Source organism: Lates calcarifer, linkage group LG13, assembly GCF_001640805.2.
Source record: "Lates calcarifer isolate ASB-BC8 linkage group LG13, TLL_Latcal_v3, whole genome shotgun sequence".
Taxonomy (NCBI): domain Eukaryota; kingdom Metazoa; phylum Chordata; class Actinopteri; family Centropomidae; genus Lates; species Lates calcarifer.
Window position 1 is genome coordinate 8,534,059 of NC_066845.1, and position 19,623 is coordinate 8,553,681.

The 19,623-nt window shown below is 39.8% G+C and overlaps 1 protein-coding gene and 1 long non-coding RNA gene across 2 annotated transcripts in view; one reads left to right on the forward strand and one right to left on the reverse strand.

Annotated features, from left to right (window-relative positions):
• Positions 1-5,459, forward strand: part of ntrk2a (neurotrophic tyrosine kinase, receptor, type 2a) — an 80,909-nt gene extending 75,450 nt beyond the window's left edge. The window contains exon 19 of the mRNA XM_051075120.1: positions 151-5,459. Coding sequence (XP_050931077.1) covers positions 151-336 — 186 coding nt within the window. The 3' untranslated portion in view covers positions 337-5,459. The remainder of the gene's footprint in view (positions 1-150) is intronic.
• Positions 590-17,249, reverse strand: LOC127143182 (uncharacterized). Its single transcript, XR_007814435.1, has 4 exons — positions 17,192-17,249; positions 16,544-16,627; positions 16,246-16,408; positions 590-643 (listed from the first exon to the last, which is right to left on the reverse strand). It is a non-coding gene; the product is annotated as an uncharacterized LOC127143182 (long non-coding RNA).
• Between the last annotated feature and the right edge of the window lie 2,374 nt (positions 17,250-19,623).

Consider the following 19,623-nt stretch of genomic DNA (forward strand, 5'->3'; position numbering starts at 1 on the left):
ATGCAGAAAGTTATGGATTGAAGCGTGAATCGACTGGGTTGTTCCTGTTTTTTTTCCCCTTTTGTTTTGTTTTATAACAGAGGGCCACGACTACTGCTGACATTAAATTTGATGTCTTTCTTTGCTTTCTTTTCATTTCTTCCTCTGTAGGTGATAGAGTGTATAACCCAGGGCAGGGTGCTGCAGCGCCCCAGGACCTGTCCTAAAGAAGTGTACGACCTGATGCTGGGCTGCTGGCAGAGAGAGCCCCACATGAGACTCAACATCAAAGAAATCCATGGTCTGCTCCTTAATCTGGCCAAGGCCTCGCCTGTATACCTGGATATACTAGGCTGAACACAAGAGGAGGGAGAAGGAGAGTTTTGAATGTGTGTGTATGTGTGCGAGATATGTGTGCTGAGGTGGGAATGGTTACTGTATCTAAGTGTGTATGTGCATTTGAGGTTGCATGCGTGTGTGCGTGTGCTGCGTGTGATACCTCTGAATGAAGCGTGTGCGTGCAAGGTACCGTTGTACAGGATGTGAAGCTATTATCGAACTCTTAAAGGCAATCAAAAAGTTCTTCAACTCATCCCCAATCGCCTCTTTCCTCCCTACCAATTTCTTCTCCTTTGTGCATCTCTACTCCTTCCCTCCTTCCTTCCTGAAGAGACATTTACGAAGAGTAATTTTACTTTGGAGGAAAAAAAAAAGGCTTCTCACTTCTTTTCAAATGCTTTAAAGTGACTGGGGCTAAATTGATGAAACCTGATTAACAGGACATTAAAATTTAGTGATTCATTCATCGCTGTCTGTCGGACAACAGGACTCGTTTGAACATCCAGAAATTTCAAGGAGGTGCGGCGAAGCTTCAATCCTTTGCGTGTAAATATGAGACTGTGCGACATTTCAGAGGAAATGGCTCTGCGAGATGTTGAGCCATAAAGACACTGTGTTTTCCCCTCTCACCCTGTCTGTCTATCTGTCTGTCTTTCTGTCTGTCTCTCAAAACTGCACACGAGTTTTAAATGTCAGCATTCATCCGACATGGCTTGTGGAAAAGACAAAATGACAAATGATGATTAACACACTGGTTAACATATAGAGGACTGACTGAAAAGAGTGATGACCAAAAACAGGAGGAAACGAAAACACTGGTTTTCTGCCTGTCAGATAAAATCAGGAGGTGAGATGGGATGATTTCTGGTTGGCCAATTTCACTGATTACAAAAAAATGAGACTAACAATACAGTGCCAACTGAGGCTTAACTGAGCTGCTGTGATGGAAAAATAAGTGTGAAAGAAGGCGGAGTTATTCTACTTTACTGTAACTAAATGACAAATATAAAAAAAACTGTTTAAAAAAAAAAAAAAAACCTTGAACTATCTGGCATTGATCTACAGTATCTCCTCATGCAACAGATTGATATACATGATTTTACAGATATATGCACTCATACCTGCATACTGAATTTTATCTTAGTTTTCTGTTACATATTACTTTTCTCAGGCTTTGACTGCACTGTCATACAGCACAGGGTAACATGATGACCATCCCCACTCCACCCCAGCCTCCCACCGAAGTGACAGATGCTTCACTTGTGATGTCGAGCGCTCGTGTCGTAGGTCAATTGATTCATTTGTCCGCAGCTGTCCGACAATTGCGAGGTCTTGGTGTTGAGGGTGGGGGGAGGGAAGGTGTAAAGGTTGCTAAGGGAGGCTGGCTTTTGAGTGGTCAGATCACGGTCAGATGTGTGGGTGGCGGCGCTGTAGAAGGTGTGGTTCATTTGGTCAACCCATATTAAATCATCAAGGCTCTCAGCACTCAGACATCCTTGAAAACCACATCTGTGCCAGAGGGGATGCACACAACACACACACACACACTATATACCTTCTCCCATCATCCCGCCATCTCCACACTCTCTCACTCACACACACACACACACACACACTGAAAGACACTCAAAACGGGCCGAGAAGGAAATTGAATTGTGCATGTTTTATTATTTGAGCGGTGCAGTGCTTTAGCCAGGCCCTGTCCTCTGTAATGGTGTAATGTATATTTCATTACAGCCTAATGGGCTCCATTAGCACAGTCTCCTCACAGACATTCAAGACTTATTGTTTTATGGCTGAGAAGGAAGGATGGAGGGATGGAGAGGAGACGAGAGGTGAAGGAGAAGAAAACAGAAAGAGGACTGAGGAGCAGTGGAGAGGAGAAATAAGAGGAGAGGTAATAATGCATATTGAGAAGAAATGGAGAGGACGAGAGAGAGTTCCGAACAGAGGCAATGGGGTAGAAAGGAGAAGACAATGGAGGTGGAAAGGTATGAGTGGGTCATGTAAGGAAAAAACGGAAGGAGAGAGAGAAGATAGCGGAGTGAAAAAGGGCAGAGAGGGAAAGAGAGGAGGTGTGAATGTCCTCAGGGAGAAAGTGAGAGCGAACATCCGTCATTACTGTGGCCTGCAGATGTTCTAATAAGCCACAACTTCAACTTCACGCTCCCATCACATTCCAATGGCTGCCCTCAACCACATTCACACACAAACACAGACACACGCACAAACACTCCCCACACACATTTTATTGGCAGTCCACCAACAGCTTACACTCAAAATAAACTCAATAATGCACCACACATCCCCGTGATGAAGAACCACTTCACTCACTTACAGTACAGCTCACATATCTGGTCAAACACTTACAGACACACTGTATATACAACAGCTCACATGCATGCGAGGAAAAACATTTAATGTTTGTTTTTGCATTTTACTGGGGCATATTTTACTCTTTACAGACGTATAAAGAAGTCATAATCACTGCAGTTTCACTAACAGCCATTTTAATTAGATGTAAATCATCAATCTGGAATTTTAAGTCTTATTTGTTTATTAACAACAGCACTTGATGGTATTGATGTTTGTGAACTTGAAAATGTTGATTTTATTGATTTATAGTATTATCATTTATAAATTAAGAAGCATTTTGTACATTTCTTTCTATATCTAAGGTTGCCTTTTGCAACAACAAACCGATTGAACAGTGAATTGATTATGTTTTAGCAAATGTATAAGATAATCTTGAGTGTATATGTATTTTTATGTCAGGCTCCCTCTTAACAGCTACCTAGCCTGTCCTCATGTACAGTGTACTCTACAACAGGGATGGATGTCTCACCAGTCTGTCACATTTGTAGATTTAGTTTGACATATTGCAAAATTATTGTCACCTGTCAGCGCACGAACGAAGGGGTTAACGGCTGCAGCATTGACAGTGCAGTGCTAACAAGGTCCTCAAAATCCATCCCTGCTGTATAGTGAAGTAGAGTTTGCACTGAGTGAGCGCACTCAACTCAATTAAAAAAAAACTTGCTACACAATAACTGTGCAATAACAGAGGGCAGGATGTGTGAGGGCCTGTGTGTGAGCTGGAAAAAACTGTGAGAAACAAACACAGTACGAACGCCTCCAATGTCAAAAGAGTAGAGTACCTGCTGTGTTTCCTTTCTTTTTTTTTTAAATAATGAACTGTGTCAAGTTGGATGGGGTGATGTTTTGACAGTTACAGGAAGAGGCTGTGTTTGTTATGACGAAAACTTGTCAGCACAATGCAGGAGCATTCTGTGAAACTTTAACACAACTCTGGATGAAGAGCGGCTGTCTTTGCATCAATGCCTCAGATCAAAGATATTGGTCAAACAAAGAAAAAAAAGGAGGAAAAACAACAACTGCTGTATGAATGGACACCTCAGAAAAGGAGGGACTGACAATCACAGACTTCTCTCTTTCTCTCTCTTATTCAAGTGACCTACTGTAAAATAGACTATTCAACCAACTTTCCTCTTCTATGCTGCCTATACTGTACGTGATAGTCTTAAACTTTGGTCTCTAGAAGTGCTACTTTTTCTTTTTTTTGTAAAATGAAATAACAGCGAGAGGAATGAACAAAAATACATGTACAAATGTGAATAAGCTGCTGAAAGAAATAAGCGTTGCTAACTGCTGTGTCCGAGACTGTGTCAGTATTTAGATTGTACTATTTTCTTCTTTTGTCTTAGAAGTGGAGGGCAGAGAATTGGGAAGCTGCATGGGACTCACAAATACACAAAATGACATACAGCAGGCCCCAGGGATGCAGAGCGATGTATGCTAATTCTCCCGGCGGTGTGTTTGTGTGTGTGTGTGTGTGTGTGTGTGTGTGGAGAAGGCTGATTGATGCCAGAGTGAGTCATGAGGGATCCGTAGGCTGGGTTCAGACTCTAGCCAAATCCTAGTTCAAATGCAAAGAGATTCAATGTAGGAATCCGGAATTGATTTGTTGTCGCTGTTCACCAATTCATGATAAATGACTTTACCTAGTCGTGTAGGACTGAGGTTGGTATTATGGCAGCTAAGATTTATGGAATCACTCAATTGCTTTATTTATGACTCCAAAATCAGCCTTCTTCTCTACACACTTTACATAAGACTGGGTTTCAGAGAAATATATGAGCAATATTAACAGATATTTTCCTTGCCTATATATCGCCTCACTTTTACATAAACATTGAGCTGAGTTTGGGCTAAACCATGTAACTCAGTGGACTGAAGCATATTACACATACAGTACAGATACACGTCACAACTTTGGGAGTGTTATTATCCATATCACATTTATTCTCCTCTCTCTCACAACCCCAACATCACAGTCTAAGCTAATAGAGCTGAAATATCATAAAGGTCATCTTGAAGATTACCTTTGTGCTTGGATGCTTCTTAGAGCCCTTAAGCCCTGAAGAATGTAATATCACAAAAACGGCTTCTCTGCACAAAAAAAGAAAAAAATTGAATAAAAAAGAAAAAAAAAACAAGAAAAAATAAAATAATGAAACTGTGATTTTGTTATATGCAGTATCTCTGTTTTTCAGTACCAGATTTTTTGGATTCTATGCTATTTGTCTCTGTGTTTAGAGGTTTTCGCTGCTACCACTGTGGTAGAAAAAAAGGAGGATTTTGGATGTTTTGTAGATGTTTGGATTGTAAGAGGCTTAAAATAGGAAAGAGGACAAAACACTGTAAAGGATTCTGTATGAGAGAGATGTTAAATGTTCTTTCTATGCCTAAAAATGCTCTTCAAAATGTTAGAAACAGTTGTATTGCTAAGCACACAAGGTAATTAAAAGCTGGAACTATTCTGACTGATGCCGCTAATGTTTGTCTTTGCAAGCAGGTTGTTATTTGGCGAAGCAAAAGTTTTGATGCCACCCATCTGTGCTTTGGTGGTGAACACACACACACAAACTCACACCAAAACACACACCAGAGGGAACTTGTACAGTCATACAGTTGCGTGGTGGAAATGATCATAGTGAGTCATGATGGTAATGATGGTAATGGTGATGGTGATGATGATGATGATGATGATAATATGATTTCTCTCTGAACGTGGACCAGTCTGTCGTGATACAATGTAATTAATAAAAAGTGTTATGTCACATCAAGGCTCCTGCAAGTGAATATAATAATTAGTTTAGTATGTGTCTATGTGTGAGAGTGTGTGCGTATGGGGAGAAAAACACCCAGCAAACAGGGAGGGATATGCAAAAGACAGAGAGGGACTTTGTGAGAAACAGAAGAAGTACTTAGGCATGCTCAGGGCGGTGTGAGAGAAACAGAAAAATATGCTAAATTGAATTCAGTGATAGAGCTGGAGTGTTTGAGTGATGCTACATCTCTCTCATTCTATTAATCCCAGTATAAATCCAGTGTCTTTTAAGAAAAAAAAAATATACACACACACACACTTGCTTGGTTTGCAGATTAGGAGCAGACTGAGAACTTTTGCAGGGAATTGTACTAGCAAATTGGACAGAAGAGTACCCCTAAATCCCTGATGCAATTAAGCAACAGCTGAATTAATATGTTCTTTTTACACAGAGCTCTGTCTACAATTTATCTTTTAATAAAAATGTCATTGGAAAGGAAATGAGAAATGCACGAGGTGCACAAAATTCACCTTGGTGTAACAGTATGTGTGTGTATCTGGGTGGGAGGATGTGAAGGAAGGGAAAGTACCTAGACTCAGCATGTGTGTGTGTGTGTGTGTGTGTGTGTGTGTGTGTGTGTGAGTGAGTGAGAGAGTGAGAGAGAGAGAGAGAGGAGAGGAGAGAGAGAGTGTAAGGAGAGTGTAAAGAAAGCGAGAAGTAGTCCAGTAGTGCTCTCCTTGGTGTACAGTGGAGAATTCCTGTACTCAGCACTTCAACCTCATAAATAACACTTTTAATCAAAGGACACACACACACAAATACACACACACGCACATACACACACACAGACCAATTTGTAAGGGATGAGCAAGGCTGTAAAAGCAGCTCTACTGTATGTCTTGGTAAGACAAACACAGAGGAACTGCTGCCACTGTCATATCTCTGTGGGTTCTGCTGCAGATGTTATACAACATAACAAAAATGTCCTGAGTTTTAAATCCAGCTAAACATCATCGTCACAACACCTCGCCTTCTCTCTGCCTTAAGACAGCATTACTACACCCTTGATCTCAATTAATACATGCTTAACCTCAATAACTGTGGTCTAAAACTGTTCTTGAAGGAAAAGGTACTGTAGGCGAAACCAGACAACTCTAACAAGACTATATAAGTGACATAAGTAATTCCCTTAAGCAATTCTAATTCATTAAAACTGATTTGCCTTTAGGAAGTACTTAACTAATACTAATCTGTTTTCTGGCATTATTGGTATTAAGGGGGCCTGAGCTTGAGTGTAAATACAGGTTGACCCCCAGATCATTAAAGATTGCCTCCAGACCAACCCTGTCCACTAGAAATTATGTTTATATAAAACTAATTTGCAACAGCAAATATGTTTTGAAGGAAACGTTACTGCAACCAAATTACATTTTCTATTAACATAATGAGGATATGTTGTTAACCAAGAGGGAGTAAATCAAGGGCAACTGGTCTTAGTTGCAGATACATGAGGACATTTCATTTATCATCCAAGAGGCTTCTTCTCTTCTCTGAAGAACACATCTTTGATTCATAAAACACTGTGCTCCTAAGATGGCACTTCTTCAGTTCTACTTCAGAGAAATGAAGAAGCTTCTTGGATGAAAGGTGAAACATCCTCAAGTATCTACAACTAAGTCAAGTTGACCTTGATTAAGTCCTTCCCAGGCCTGGATGACTGAGAATCTCCACAGACATTGATATGTTGTTAATTATATATCTGTCAAGTCATAAAGGCACTAACAGGACTTGGTTAAGGTTAGTGCTGACAGCTGGTGCAGAGTAACCAGGAGGGAAGACAAGCCACTGACCACAAAGTATGCTGACACTGCGCCAACTGACATGATGATATGACAGTTGGAGAAGATCCTGGAGGAGCAATTTTTCAAACTAGTAAGCATTATGTTGACCATGAGTAATGCTGAGCTGTGACTAAATGCAACAGTAAAACAAAACAAAACTCAACGTTGAGTTTCAACAATATGCAATCAGTGGCAGCCAAGGGTTTGTGCATGATACAGACTGTACAAACAACAGAATAATAAGGAGAAAAAACGCCATTTCATTACCTTCTCATCATTAAATGTAATAGTTTTTTCAATGGGCCTTGTATTCTAACAGCAGAAAAGCTTCCACTATCTGAAAATTATACCTGAAAACATGGAATTCAACAAATGAGTGGTGAAACATCCAAAAAGGTGACATGTCACATAACCCCAGTGACCGAGACCTTACAGAGACAATATTCCCAGCACTTTTCATCATTTTCCAGCCAAGAAAATAATTGCAACCAAGCCAAGGCTTAGAGTCTCTATCAAGCATGCTGTACATCAAAGCCTCAGTAATGCTGTTACTAACTATAGCCTGCCTCTGCCTTAATACTATACTATTAGCTGTAGCCTCATCCCAGAAGATCTAAAAGCAGCAGGGAAGAGCAACTGTTGCTCAGAGAAAATGTGTCATTATTACAGAAACACAGGCTTAGAGAGAAAACACTCAACAGAACAATGGTTCAGTGGAGACAAAGACGAGGCGAGCCAAAGCAGCTTCATATGACGTGGACCAATTAGAGATTTTTAAGGCAATGACAGGCGGTCATTAGTGGTTAATCCCTTACTGCTGCACCTGCATGGTGACATCATCACCACCACCACAGGGAAGAGTGTTTATGTGGATGTGTTCCCCTACGAATGTGAGCATCTGTTTGTTTGAGAGTGATTTATGGTTATTTCCAGCATAGCAATATTGAGCATAATGAATGTTTTTCAAATGAAGCTGTGTTCCTTCTCAATTGTATTATTCTGTCCTAGCAGTATTCGACTGAAAAAAACCTGACTCATTTTTCTTTCTGAGCTCAGAGGATGAGGATGTGAGGTGTATTTCTGCCAACCCCTACATTTCTATACTACTAAAAAGCAATTATGTTCAGAGAGAAATAAAATGCCAGCAACTGACAACACTTTTTGTTTTCTTGACAATATCCACTCACAGAAACTGAAGCATGACCTATGTTTTCACGGTTATGTTTAGGCACTTGAGACTCTTGTTTCAGGTTGAGGGAAAAAAAAGCCTGAGTGGAAATATAAGTTGAAATATTGCAAGAAAGTTTTTACACTCAGCTGAAGTGGAAAAGTTGGTATATCAGACTTAAAATACAAGTCATCCACTGAAGCTTCTGCTCCACTGAAGACATGATAAATTACAACAGACAAAAACATCAGAGCTTTGTGAAGAAATAATATAGATGCTGGAAGAGGGTTAGCCTCTCTGCCAACAAAGCCACTGCTGGCAGATTGGCGGGGTGGGCCGCCCTGCCAAGACAATGGTAGGGGAAACACTGGTCTGACAGTGCCTTTTTAATTATGTCATCTTATTGCACCCTTTCCATGGAGAATAAGTGCCTCCAACTGTTTATCAACCAACTCTTCCAAACAACAGTAGCGGTTAGAAATGTGCACTAATTAATATTTTCTTTTCCAGGTTTGGAAATTAGTTATCAGATAGTTGGTTAACCGTTATGTAACACTGACTCATGTCCTAACTGTAAATGGCAATTGCCAGATAATGTTTTAAATTTCCCCTCATTTTCCAAGATGCTATTGAATCAGTTACTTTTATGAAAACTGTTAAAATGTTAACTGTTAGTGTGATATATTACAGCATAGGGAAACAGTGACATGCATAAAAGTCATCAAGTCATCAGACTGACTCAGGCATGTCAGTTACACAATACTATCTAAAGTTTGCTGACATTAGCCACTATAAACTACTGGTCATATCAGAGCAGTAAAAATGTAGTAGCAAAACCCTTGAGTATTCTGAATGGAGTGTGACTCAATTCAAATTCAACTGAATTCAACTTTCCTTTTCTGGGAAAAGAACTGTTACTTCTTTTAAAAGTTACATAATCACTTTGTCACCAGACAAGTCATTACAGATTTGTTTTATTAACATTTAAGTGAAACCACATTCTTTCCTTAACCTTCACCAAAATGGCTTTTGTTGCCTAAACCTAACCGCTCATAGGACTGCTCAGGCCTGCAGGGTGACCCCAGTCTCAGGTGACAAAGTGTTGTTCTTTGTACAGCCATCTCCACCACAATCATCTCCCCACAACTTGGTTGCTGTACAAAAACATAAAGCTTCTTTTACTCTAAACAAAGGTGTAGCAGCTGAAAATAATCCTGGCAGAAACCACTGCTATTTCCTGCCAAAGAAATTAGTAGTATATTAACGTAATTTGAGGAGACAGGTTTGATTTCTGTTCCCCTGCCAGTCTGTTGGGGCAACAGTAGAGAGACATTTCCTTTTTCACAGGTTTTCTGCTGAATGGTTTAATTATTACAGGGTAAATGCAAGAGATGGTTGGAAAATGACTAGAAGCAATGGCTCATTTTCAACAAACACAAAAAGGATTAGATACAGATACAAATGTTAGGGTGGCTGAACAAATACAGATATGATTACAAGCAACACCTCTGCAGATCCCTTGAGTGAATTCCAGTGACAAAGCGGCTCTCAGTATACAGGAATGCTCTCTCCCAGAGGATACCATCAAAATGGAAAACACAGAAAAACAGGACAACCTCATAACTGAGAGCCATTCCTCATCTTCTGCCTCCTCCTGCTCCTGCAAGAGTTTCCTGTTCCACCAAAACGGAACAGCCAGTGGCTTTATCAAGATTTATGAGCTAAATCATCGTTGGAAATATAAGACACTTGTTGGGGCACAAGGGGAGGTGGAAGGGAGGGGGAGCAGACGGAGAGAGAAAAAGAGATGGTGCCGGTTGGAGAAGACAAGGAAAAGGGAGAAAGAGGAGATGGCGTGAGAGAGAAACAACAGAAAGAGATGAAGAGAGAAAGACAAACGGAAGGAGATAGGAGGATTTTGGTGAGAACAGATGTCTAGACTTGATCCAAAAAAACATCTTTAGTACTATCTTTTATGCTCCTGCTGTTTTCCTCTCTAAATGTGCTGACATCCTATTTGAAAGCTGTTATCAAGTGAAACACTCTCAAAACAAGCAGAAGTGCAGCAGAGATAAAGGGCTGGAGACTGGAAACAAATGGAAAATGAGGTGAATCTCAAAGTCCATCAGACACAGCTGTTACATTACACGACCCCTCCTGATGATGCACTTATTTTTCTCACTTCAGATTTCAATAACACACACATGAAAGACAGAAAGCTGGGACAAAAACCAATCACAGAGGCACCATTATAGGTTGCCTCTGGATCATGAGATTGTTTTTCCACCCTACATTAGAAAAACACAACAAAACACTAGATACATTTTTCTAATATAAGGTAAATTACACAATCTTTACACAAGTTTAGTACACTCCTCCCAAATGTATGATTGGGGCGGGCATTTGACAACAGTGAGTGAGTCCTGGTACCTAAAATATTCTGTGCTTCATTACAAAGTGAGAAAGTTCAGTTTACTTGTATGCTGTAGAGATCCTACTTTCTGTGCTCACTCCCAATTTACTTTATATTAGACTCCATCACACTAATTTTATCCTTAAGTTCTGTCAGTTTCAGGTTTATGTAAATTATCCAGTTATCACAAACAGAGCTTAAAATCAAATTCAGTCTTCTAACTTAAATGATGAGTTGTCTAAATGCCCAACTCATCTTTAACTCATCTGTTAAGAAACATATACCAAGCATACTAATATTTTTCTATACGTATAGACAGTACATACTGATATATGTACGGTCCATTTTAACTTTAAGTTCTAACCCATCTGTTCTGTAGGGATCTGCTGAATATTCAAATGTACAGGTGTAAAAAAAAAATACAACTTTAATCAAAATTCAAACTGTGAAGTGCTTGATAAATGCCAGCCCTCATTATTTTGCAGCCTGTGCCACCTTTAATGAGCTTAGCATCTGCCCATTGAATAATATGACTGCTGAGTCGTGTGTTTCTGCAAATTGAATCAAGTATGTCTGCAACTGCCTGATTTTCTTATGACTGACTAATGAATTGATGTAAGTGACACAAACTAAACTAAATCAGCCTCATTTGCCCTTTCTGAGATTTTAATGATAACTGCTCGTATATTTCCCGTTGTACTGTACATGAAAATGTTGGATTTCAGGGGTGGTATGGGAGTGGTGGTGACTTAGCAGAGGAGAGACAGAGGGTAGAAACTCAAACACTGGGAGAAAAGACAGAAATAAATCTTCGGTTAATGGGTTACAATAAATACATCAATGACAGACAAAGAAAGGAGGGAGCAACAGAGAGTGAGGTAGAGACTATATAAAAAACAATCAATCAAATAAAGGACAAATAGCAAGAAGCAATAACACATGGAACAAAAAAATGAGACCGAATTCAAACGAGGTGCAGACAGTGCAATCAAGCATCAGGAGCCAACAACAGAAAACACTGGGGAGCCTGATGCAGTGATAGAGCAAGCAGAGGAAGACAGCCAGTGAACGAGGGATGGGCTTTTGATGGAGTCTCATCTGGAGTGTTTATGACGAGGCAGCGCCAGCAACGTAATGAGTTGACTGATCAATCTTTCCTCCTTGCTCCACTGGATCAATAGCACTGTTTTGACATCCTACATTAAGCTCTAACTAATTGCCAGATTGCTAAATGCTTTTAAGAAGGAAGAAAAAAACATATCCAGGGCAATCAATAATGCAATCACACCAGTGACTCTCCTGTACTGCCGAGGGAGGAGGGATGTGCTGATGTTTGTGTGTATGTTTGTTTGTTTGGATGCATGGACGCATGTGAGAGAGTGGCGAGTGTTAAAGGCCAAACATTTACCTGGTCCATAAATTGTAGGACTTGTGGATGTGTCGTATTTGTGTGAGTAGTGTTGGGGCAGCTGGGAGTTGTGGTCAGGGGAGGAGAGCAGAGCAGTGGTGTATTTGGGGTTTGAACCTATGTGGCCTCAGTGGGACAGTTATTTGACTTGGCTCACAGCTCCGTGGCTAAACCACCAAGACCACCAGCCACTCACTGACAAGGGAAGCCTTAACAGCTTAATTTAATAATGGCTCTGTGTGTGTGTGAACACTGCCAACTTGGGTTGTATGTCTGTAGTTTTCTGTCTTTTGTCTTTTCTACCAGTTATGACAACATTGTACTCTCTAAAGACATTACTGAGAGTTGGGAAACAATGAAGCATTGCTACAAGTCCAAAGGGGGCAAAAAAACTGTCAGATGATCAGACAGGTTGTACACAAGCCAATAACCTTGCCAGATTATCTAAACCACAGTATTTGGAAGTAAAACAAAAAGTAAGATTTATTTTTGGCCACAGCATGCAGTTGTTTTTTAGCAAAAGAAACTCTAAAAACCCATTGTGCACTACCTGCTCTGCACGTTTGCTGAAGTTGCTTCATTACTGCTAGATGTGTAAATAAGTAACTGTTGGTTAACAAGTTTGCCATATCAACTTAAAAGGTGATGATATGTTGATGTTGTCTTTCTGTTGTCTCTATGTAGCCAAAAAATCTGTTATTATCTGTTACTATACCTTCAAATTTATTTTGGAACAGCTAAACTGCAGTTTGGTTTAAAACCAAGCCTGTGTTTCTTGCCCCAAATCCTAGCAAGAAAATTAATGAGTAATATAATATTACCAAAAGTTTTACTAAGAAAATTAATTGTCTCTCTCTTGCTATCTCTCTTTGTATTGAGGAAATGGAGAGTAGATAACACTGAAATGATCCGACAGAGCAACGGGTGAATGAGCACACAGCTCCTACTCAGCACGTGTTTTTACATTCCTTTATCTGTATGTGTGCACGCTTATGGATCAACATGTTTTTGTCCAGATCTAACAGGGTCACGGATGCACAGGTTGACGACATCAGATGACAATATCTTCTTCTTCTTCACCTCCACAAAACAGTGGGGGATAAAAACCCTTTTTCATGAATTTTTCAGACAAGCGATGCTTCTTGGGCTGTAGAGCCTCTCCTGTACAGTCGGTTCATACATTTTTAACAAGGAGAAACACACTGGACAAAATGCCACGGATTTAAAGTGCAGGTAGCTCACCTCATGTCTTACTGTTTTTGCAATTCAGACTATCCTTTTCACACAGCCTGACTCAGAAAATGAATCAAGGGAGGAACCGAAATGGAGGCCCAAAAGACGAGCATGGTGGACAAAACAGGGAGAGGGGAGGATGTAGATGCACGTCATCCTCAATTCAGTGTCAGCATAAACAGAATAAATAAGTAAAATAGCAGAGCATATTGGCTTGGTAAAATTACAGTGAAAAAGCCAGAGTCTGTAATGATTTCTCCCAGACCTGAACTTTAAGCTTTAATTTCAGAGATGCTGATTGTAGAATACTGAAGGGGATGCTAATTACATGCAGATGATATGATGATGACTGTGTGATTAGGCGCCATGGCTCTAATTGCTAAACAACTTAGTCTGATTTTTTTTAAATATCCCTAATGAAGCAAAACTATGCCAAAAGTATGTCAGAAAGTGTGCAGAAACACTGATACCTGTAATAATCAGCTGAGTAATTGGTTAGCTGACATAAATTACTACTACTGTATTTTGATCAGATATTTGTAGTTTAAGTAATTTTTCCCCCAAAAAAATCAAATTTGAAGATTTGCTGCTTTTTTGGAAAAAAAAATGCAAAATGATTTGTTCAGGAGAACATCTACAGAAGATGCTCAAGAAAGGATGGGAATTTCTTTTTCCATTTCCCCCATCAAAGGTTTTAGTCTGGGAATTTCTTTCAGTGTCCACAGGCTCATTATCATTCACTTTCCAACCCTCATCTTTTCACTGTACCCATTTCTTTTTCTTTTTGGCCCCATGACATCTTCTTAATTTGTGCCCTTTCTCCTCTTCTTCCTCCTCCTCTAACTCCACCCCATCCCTGGCTGTTCATCTTCTCCTCTGTTTCCATATCTCTGCTATTAAAACAACTAAATTATTAAACCTATAGTGATAATCAATCAATAACATTCTTTCTTAGAAGGATAAACCACTTAATAATTGACTAATCCTGAGGGGACCTCAGCCCCCAGTGAGCATATGAGTGTGTGCGTCTGCATGTGAGAGCATATGCGTACACCCCCTTGGAAGGGCCCATCCATTTGCATTTGTGTGCACCTGCATGTGCTTATTGTTCCCTTTGATTGAGGTGACTGTTATTAAGGTAGACTGGCTCTGATGAGGGTCATGGAAGACTAATTAAATCCTTAACTCTCATTTCTAGAGAAGCATGGAAAGAGACCCATCAATGGATGTAATTAGTATGACTAAGCCACAGGTGCAAAAGGGTATACAAACACATTGCATGCTACGTCACGTAACTTCAACAGGATCTTAACTATATGTTACCTTCAATTCCATGGATGCAAAGTATGACAAATAAAGGATTCTCTGCAGAGACGCATGTATTTCTAGATATTCCTGTTCTCTCCCCATCTTTATATCCACACATCTATGTCTCTCCTTACATATCTCAGCCTTTAAAGTGAGACTATCCCCATTTAACCTGTTAGTGTGGAAATACAGAGGTGACCTACTTACTGAACAATGCACTAGCTACATGTGTCCACCTAAGCCAAACTTCCCAGATTCTGTCCTATAAAGGATGGTTATAAAGCTGAAATAGTTATAATTTCATAAAGGCTGTAAGTAGAATACAAATAGTGGGTGTACTTAATTTCATTTTAAAGTCACTGGCTATATCATTTATCACTGATTTTTATTAATTTGTGTAATGTATGATTTAATTAAAATTCTTAATCAAAATTCATTAGTAAGCTTTACGGGGGCTGAATATTTTTGAACTTCAGATAACCAGGCTAACTGTTTCCCTATGCTTTCTGCTTTTGCACTACACTAAGCTAATTGTTTCCTAACTCCAGCTCAGTGCTTAACACATAGACGTGAGTGGTATCAATCTTCTCACCTCATTCTTCGAAAACAGCAAACAAGCATATTTTTTCCAAAATGTTAAACTATTACTACTACTATTAACTACATTTAAAGGAACTGTAAGTTTTGCATTACACAGACACAGACACAAACACATACACAAACACTGCAAGTTCACTCGCCAAAAGCTGCCTTCAGCAGTGGAAAGCAACGCAAATGTTTTGCTTCAAATTCTATCACTTCTTTTCTTTTACCAAAGTTAGCATGCTAACCAGCTAGCTCTAGCCAATCTCGTCCCTTTCCAATACCAACTGTAACACCCAGACTGCCTAGAGGAAGTAACGTTGATCAGATGATGTATTCTAACTACTTCTTGTAACAGCAGCTGAAAATCTTGGGAAGCAAACATCACCACCACCTGCTCCCAGCAAAAAAACAAGTTCTGTGGCAGAGAACTACAGAACTACAAATGGCCCCTGGAAAAACTACATAAGATACTGGGTACATTTTACACCTTTCCTCATTTGACGAATTGACAATATATCCAATAAAGTTGGAAGTTTTATACTCAACCAAATTTCACCACAAGACTTGTGAATGAAGTCAATAAACTACGGTCCAGCTCTACATATGTTATTGTCAGGTTTGTGTATTGGATTTCATGTTCAGTGGAGCCTGTTGTATTGTACACACTGATGGATTTTGTGAGTCCTGTGAGTCTTTGCTTTTAACATTCCAACAAGCTCTGAAGCTCTTTCAGTCAGGAATTCACCCCCTCATCCCATCTCTGCCTGCTGCATCGATAACAACTCTCCTGTCAATTGCGACAGCCAAGTACCGGCTGCCTGCCTCAATCCTTAAATTACCTTCTAAATCTTGGAAGAGGGTCACACAACTTCTTTGCTGATGGGATTGGAAGCTACCCATTACCTTGACACGTGGCTTGACAGGCACTCAGTCAACCTTTGGGGTCACGCAGGAGGTCACGAATTTTAGCCTTTGGTGGATTAGAGATGTTTTGACTGACTTCTACAGGGAAGAAGACATAGAATTAGCAGAAATAATGCCATGTATTCCCATTGTTTTAAGAAAAACACTTGAGAAAAAGGAGATGTGATTAATTAACTGATCTGAAAAGCAGTTTTTGATTGGTCTGTCACACACCGGAATTCCCAAAAGTCTCCTTGTTGCTGCTGAACTGTCTTCTGGAGATTCCCTTATCATCCATCTCTCCTTTGACAATTATCTCTGCCAATTAAAGAGATACATGCACATGTAAGAGCCCTCAGCTCATGTGTGTAATGACTCATCAAGATAACCTCATACAATGCACACAAATAGCAGTAGCACAATAGTTGTAGTATCACAATGTGTACAATTCCCTTGCTAAGAATCTGAATGAAAAAAAAAGTAGAGTGTACTGAATATTACCATACGTATATAAACGTACATCAAAACAAGAAGATAATATGCCTACTCTATCACTACATGCTAGCACCTACGTCAGTTTTTCTACATAATATACTGGAACAGTTAAATTCTTTTTCTAATTCTATTCCATTCCACATGTAACTCATTCAGTGGTACAGACGTCTGGTCGTTTCCAAAGCAACAGTATGTAGCAACTCCACAGACAACGGTGAGGTTAGCAAGCAAGCATTTAGCTTAAGGTGGCTAATTTAACGGTCGTCAGATAATTTAATTTCTCCGCAATACACGAACATATTCGGTTAGAAATATCTGTCTGAGCATGTATACACTTTTATATAACACACTCGCGGATATAGACCGTTGTCATGAAGGTACTCATACCTGAGTAGGAGGGTGTATAAGTTGAAAGATGGCGGACACAAACTTTCTCACGTGTGTAAGTGGTGGAAAGAAGAAGCGACTGTCCCTTTTCATAGCTCAGGGGACTCCATGCGCCCCCTGTTGGTTGTTGGTGCCCTCCGGCTGCTACTAATACTCCGTAGTGCGGGTCCTAAGAAAGCATGAAATACTGTGCTCCAGCTGCTGTAACTGACAGTAACATTACAATTTCAGATGTGATGTAACATGAAAATGCTCAAATATCAAAATATGAAAATATGATCCAACTAAATGTTAACCTACTACTGGATCTGGGTCAACACTAGGGATGCACATTATTCCATCCTTCACACATAGAGGGAGATAAACAATTACATTTTTAAATAGTTTTTATTGCTTGGACTTTTACACTAGCAAGATTTTTTTTTTTTACTGCAAACAAAACACACGCAAATAGACAAACACAAGCAAATTAGAGACCATCTTCACTGAATTGGCAACATATGCAGACAACACAATTAGAAACCACATTTCAGAGGAAAAATATTACAAAGAAATAAAACACAGGCAAATTGGAAAAACATTCACCATTGTGACAACACATAACTGGGAAATGAAGAACAGGTGAGAAGATGGGTGGGTGGCTGGAAGGCTGGGAAGGCTGGGGTTACTACAGGGCAGGTGGGAGTAGCAGGGACTGAAATGACAAGAGAGTTAGTGATTTGATTTTGACACTGATGGGGACATAAAAGTGGTCCACAGAGACACCCCTGGAACTTGGGAGTTTTTTGCATTAATTATTATACAGTACTAATAGCCTATCTGTTGTCACAATACTGAACCTCACAACTAAGTGTTCAATCATTCATAAATCTCACCTTTATGTCTCTTGTTGAAGTTTGTTTTTGAGTGTGAAATTGGCTCATTGGGTGGCACGGTGGTGCAGTGGTTAGCACTGTCGCCTCACAACAAGAAGGTTCCGGGTTTGAGCCTGGGGCTTTTCCGTGTGGAGTTTGCATGTTCTTCCTGTGCCTGTGTGGGTTCTCTCCAGGTACTCTGACTTCCTCCCACTGTCCAAAGACATGTCGCGTTAGGTTAATTGGTAACTCTAAATTGGCCATAGGTGTGACTGGTTGTTTTTTCTGTATATGTTGGACAAATGAGAGATTTCTGATTTATTGAGAGTGTTGTTTGTTTGTTTTGTTTTACAAGAGGATAGACGGAAGGATGAAGACTAACTGGCTGGTTTGCAAATGTCTGTCTGATTGTGACTTTGTTCTGTTTTGTTCCTTGCAGTCTGAAACAGTCTGTGTGTTTGCTTGCTTTTTCTCCATTTGTTGTCCATTTCTGTATTTGATTGTTTTCTACTTGTAGCACATCTGATTATACTATATGTCGTCAAATTGGTGAAGATGCTTTCTTCATTTGCCTATGTTCTGTATATTTGCTTGTGCACTGATTCTCAGGGCCACTGTAATGTGGGTACAGAGACCAGGATGTAGAAAGACTGCCATGCTCATACCTACAGCAGACATACTTTAACCTACATATTAAGTACACTCCTGAGACAGTGTGTGTGCCAGTCTGTCTGTGTCTGTCTCTCTCTGGATCTATCATGACCACTCACTCTCTGTTTCACCACGTTCATTATAGCCATGTGTACTCTGCTGTCTCTACCCTGGTGTCCCATGAACTTAGCATGCTTTATGCTTTGTGTTAAGTGTGTCTGTGTGTGTTTGTATGCATGCATCTGCATAGTGTGTTCAGTGTGCAGTAAGTCCCAGTGTTAACCCGAAGGTTATGGCTGTTGACCTTGCTGGCGTCCGTCCATCGACATCCCCAAGTCGCCTTGGTCTGGGACTGGACGCTGACACATGACTATTAGAGCTCACTGTCTCTTTGTCTTTTTTTTTTTCTTCTTGACTTTCTCGATCTCCTTGACAGAAAGCTGACACAAGAGTACAGAGCTGTCCCATCCTTATTCTCAGCATCTTTTTCCTCCTGTTGTTTTCCTCTATTCAAACATCTGAATCCCCCCATTTATTCTCTATATTCTCATCATTTTCCTGTTTTTACACCTTGATTTCTTTCTCATTCCCATCTATTTCTAGACATAAAATCTTGCTGTATTTTCTTCCGCTCTGATATTTATTTAACTTTCAACACATTTTTGCCTTATGTATAGATAAGTTGCAGGTCTACTGTTTAGAGTCAGGCTAAAAAACTTCAGGTAAAATAAATCTATCTGTGTTAAGTCTTCTCTAAATTCTAAAATGCTACAGTTGCGTAGTAGTGGGCCAGTGCACATTGTGCGTCATACACTTCACTACTCTTGAGAAATATATTCCTTTTCATACTCACTGTCTAAATTATTGAAAGAACTTTATAAGCTGATCCTCGATTTTATATATATATTTCTGAGAACAGAACAAAAA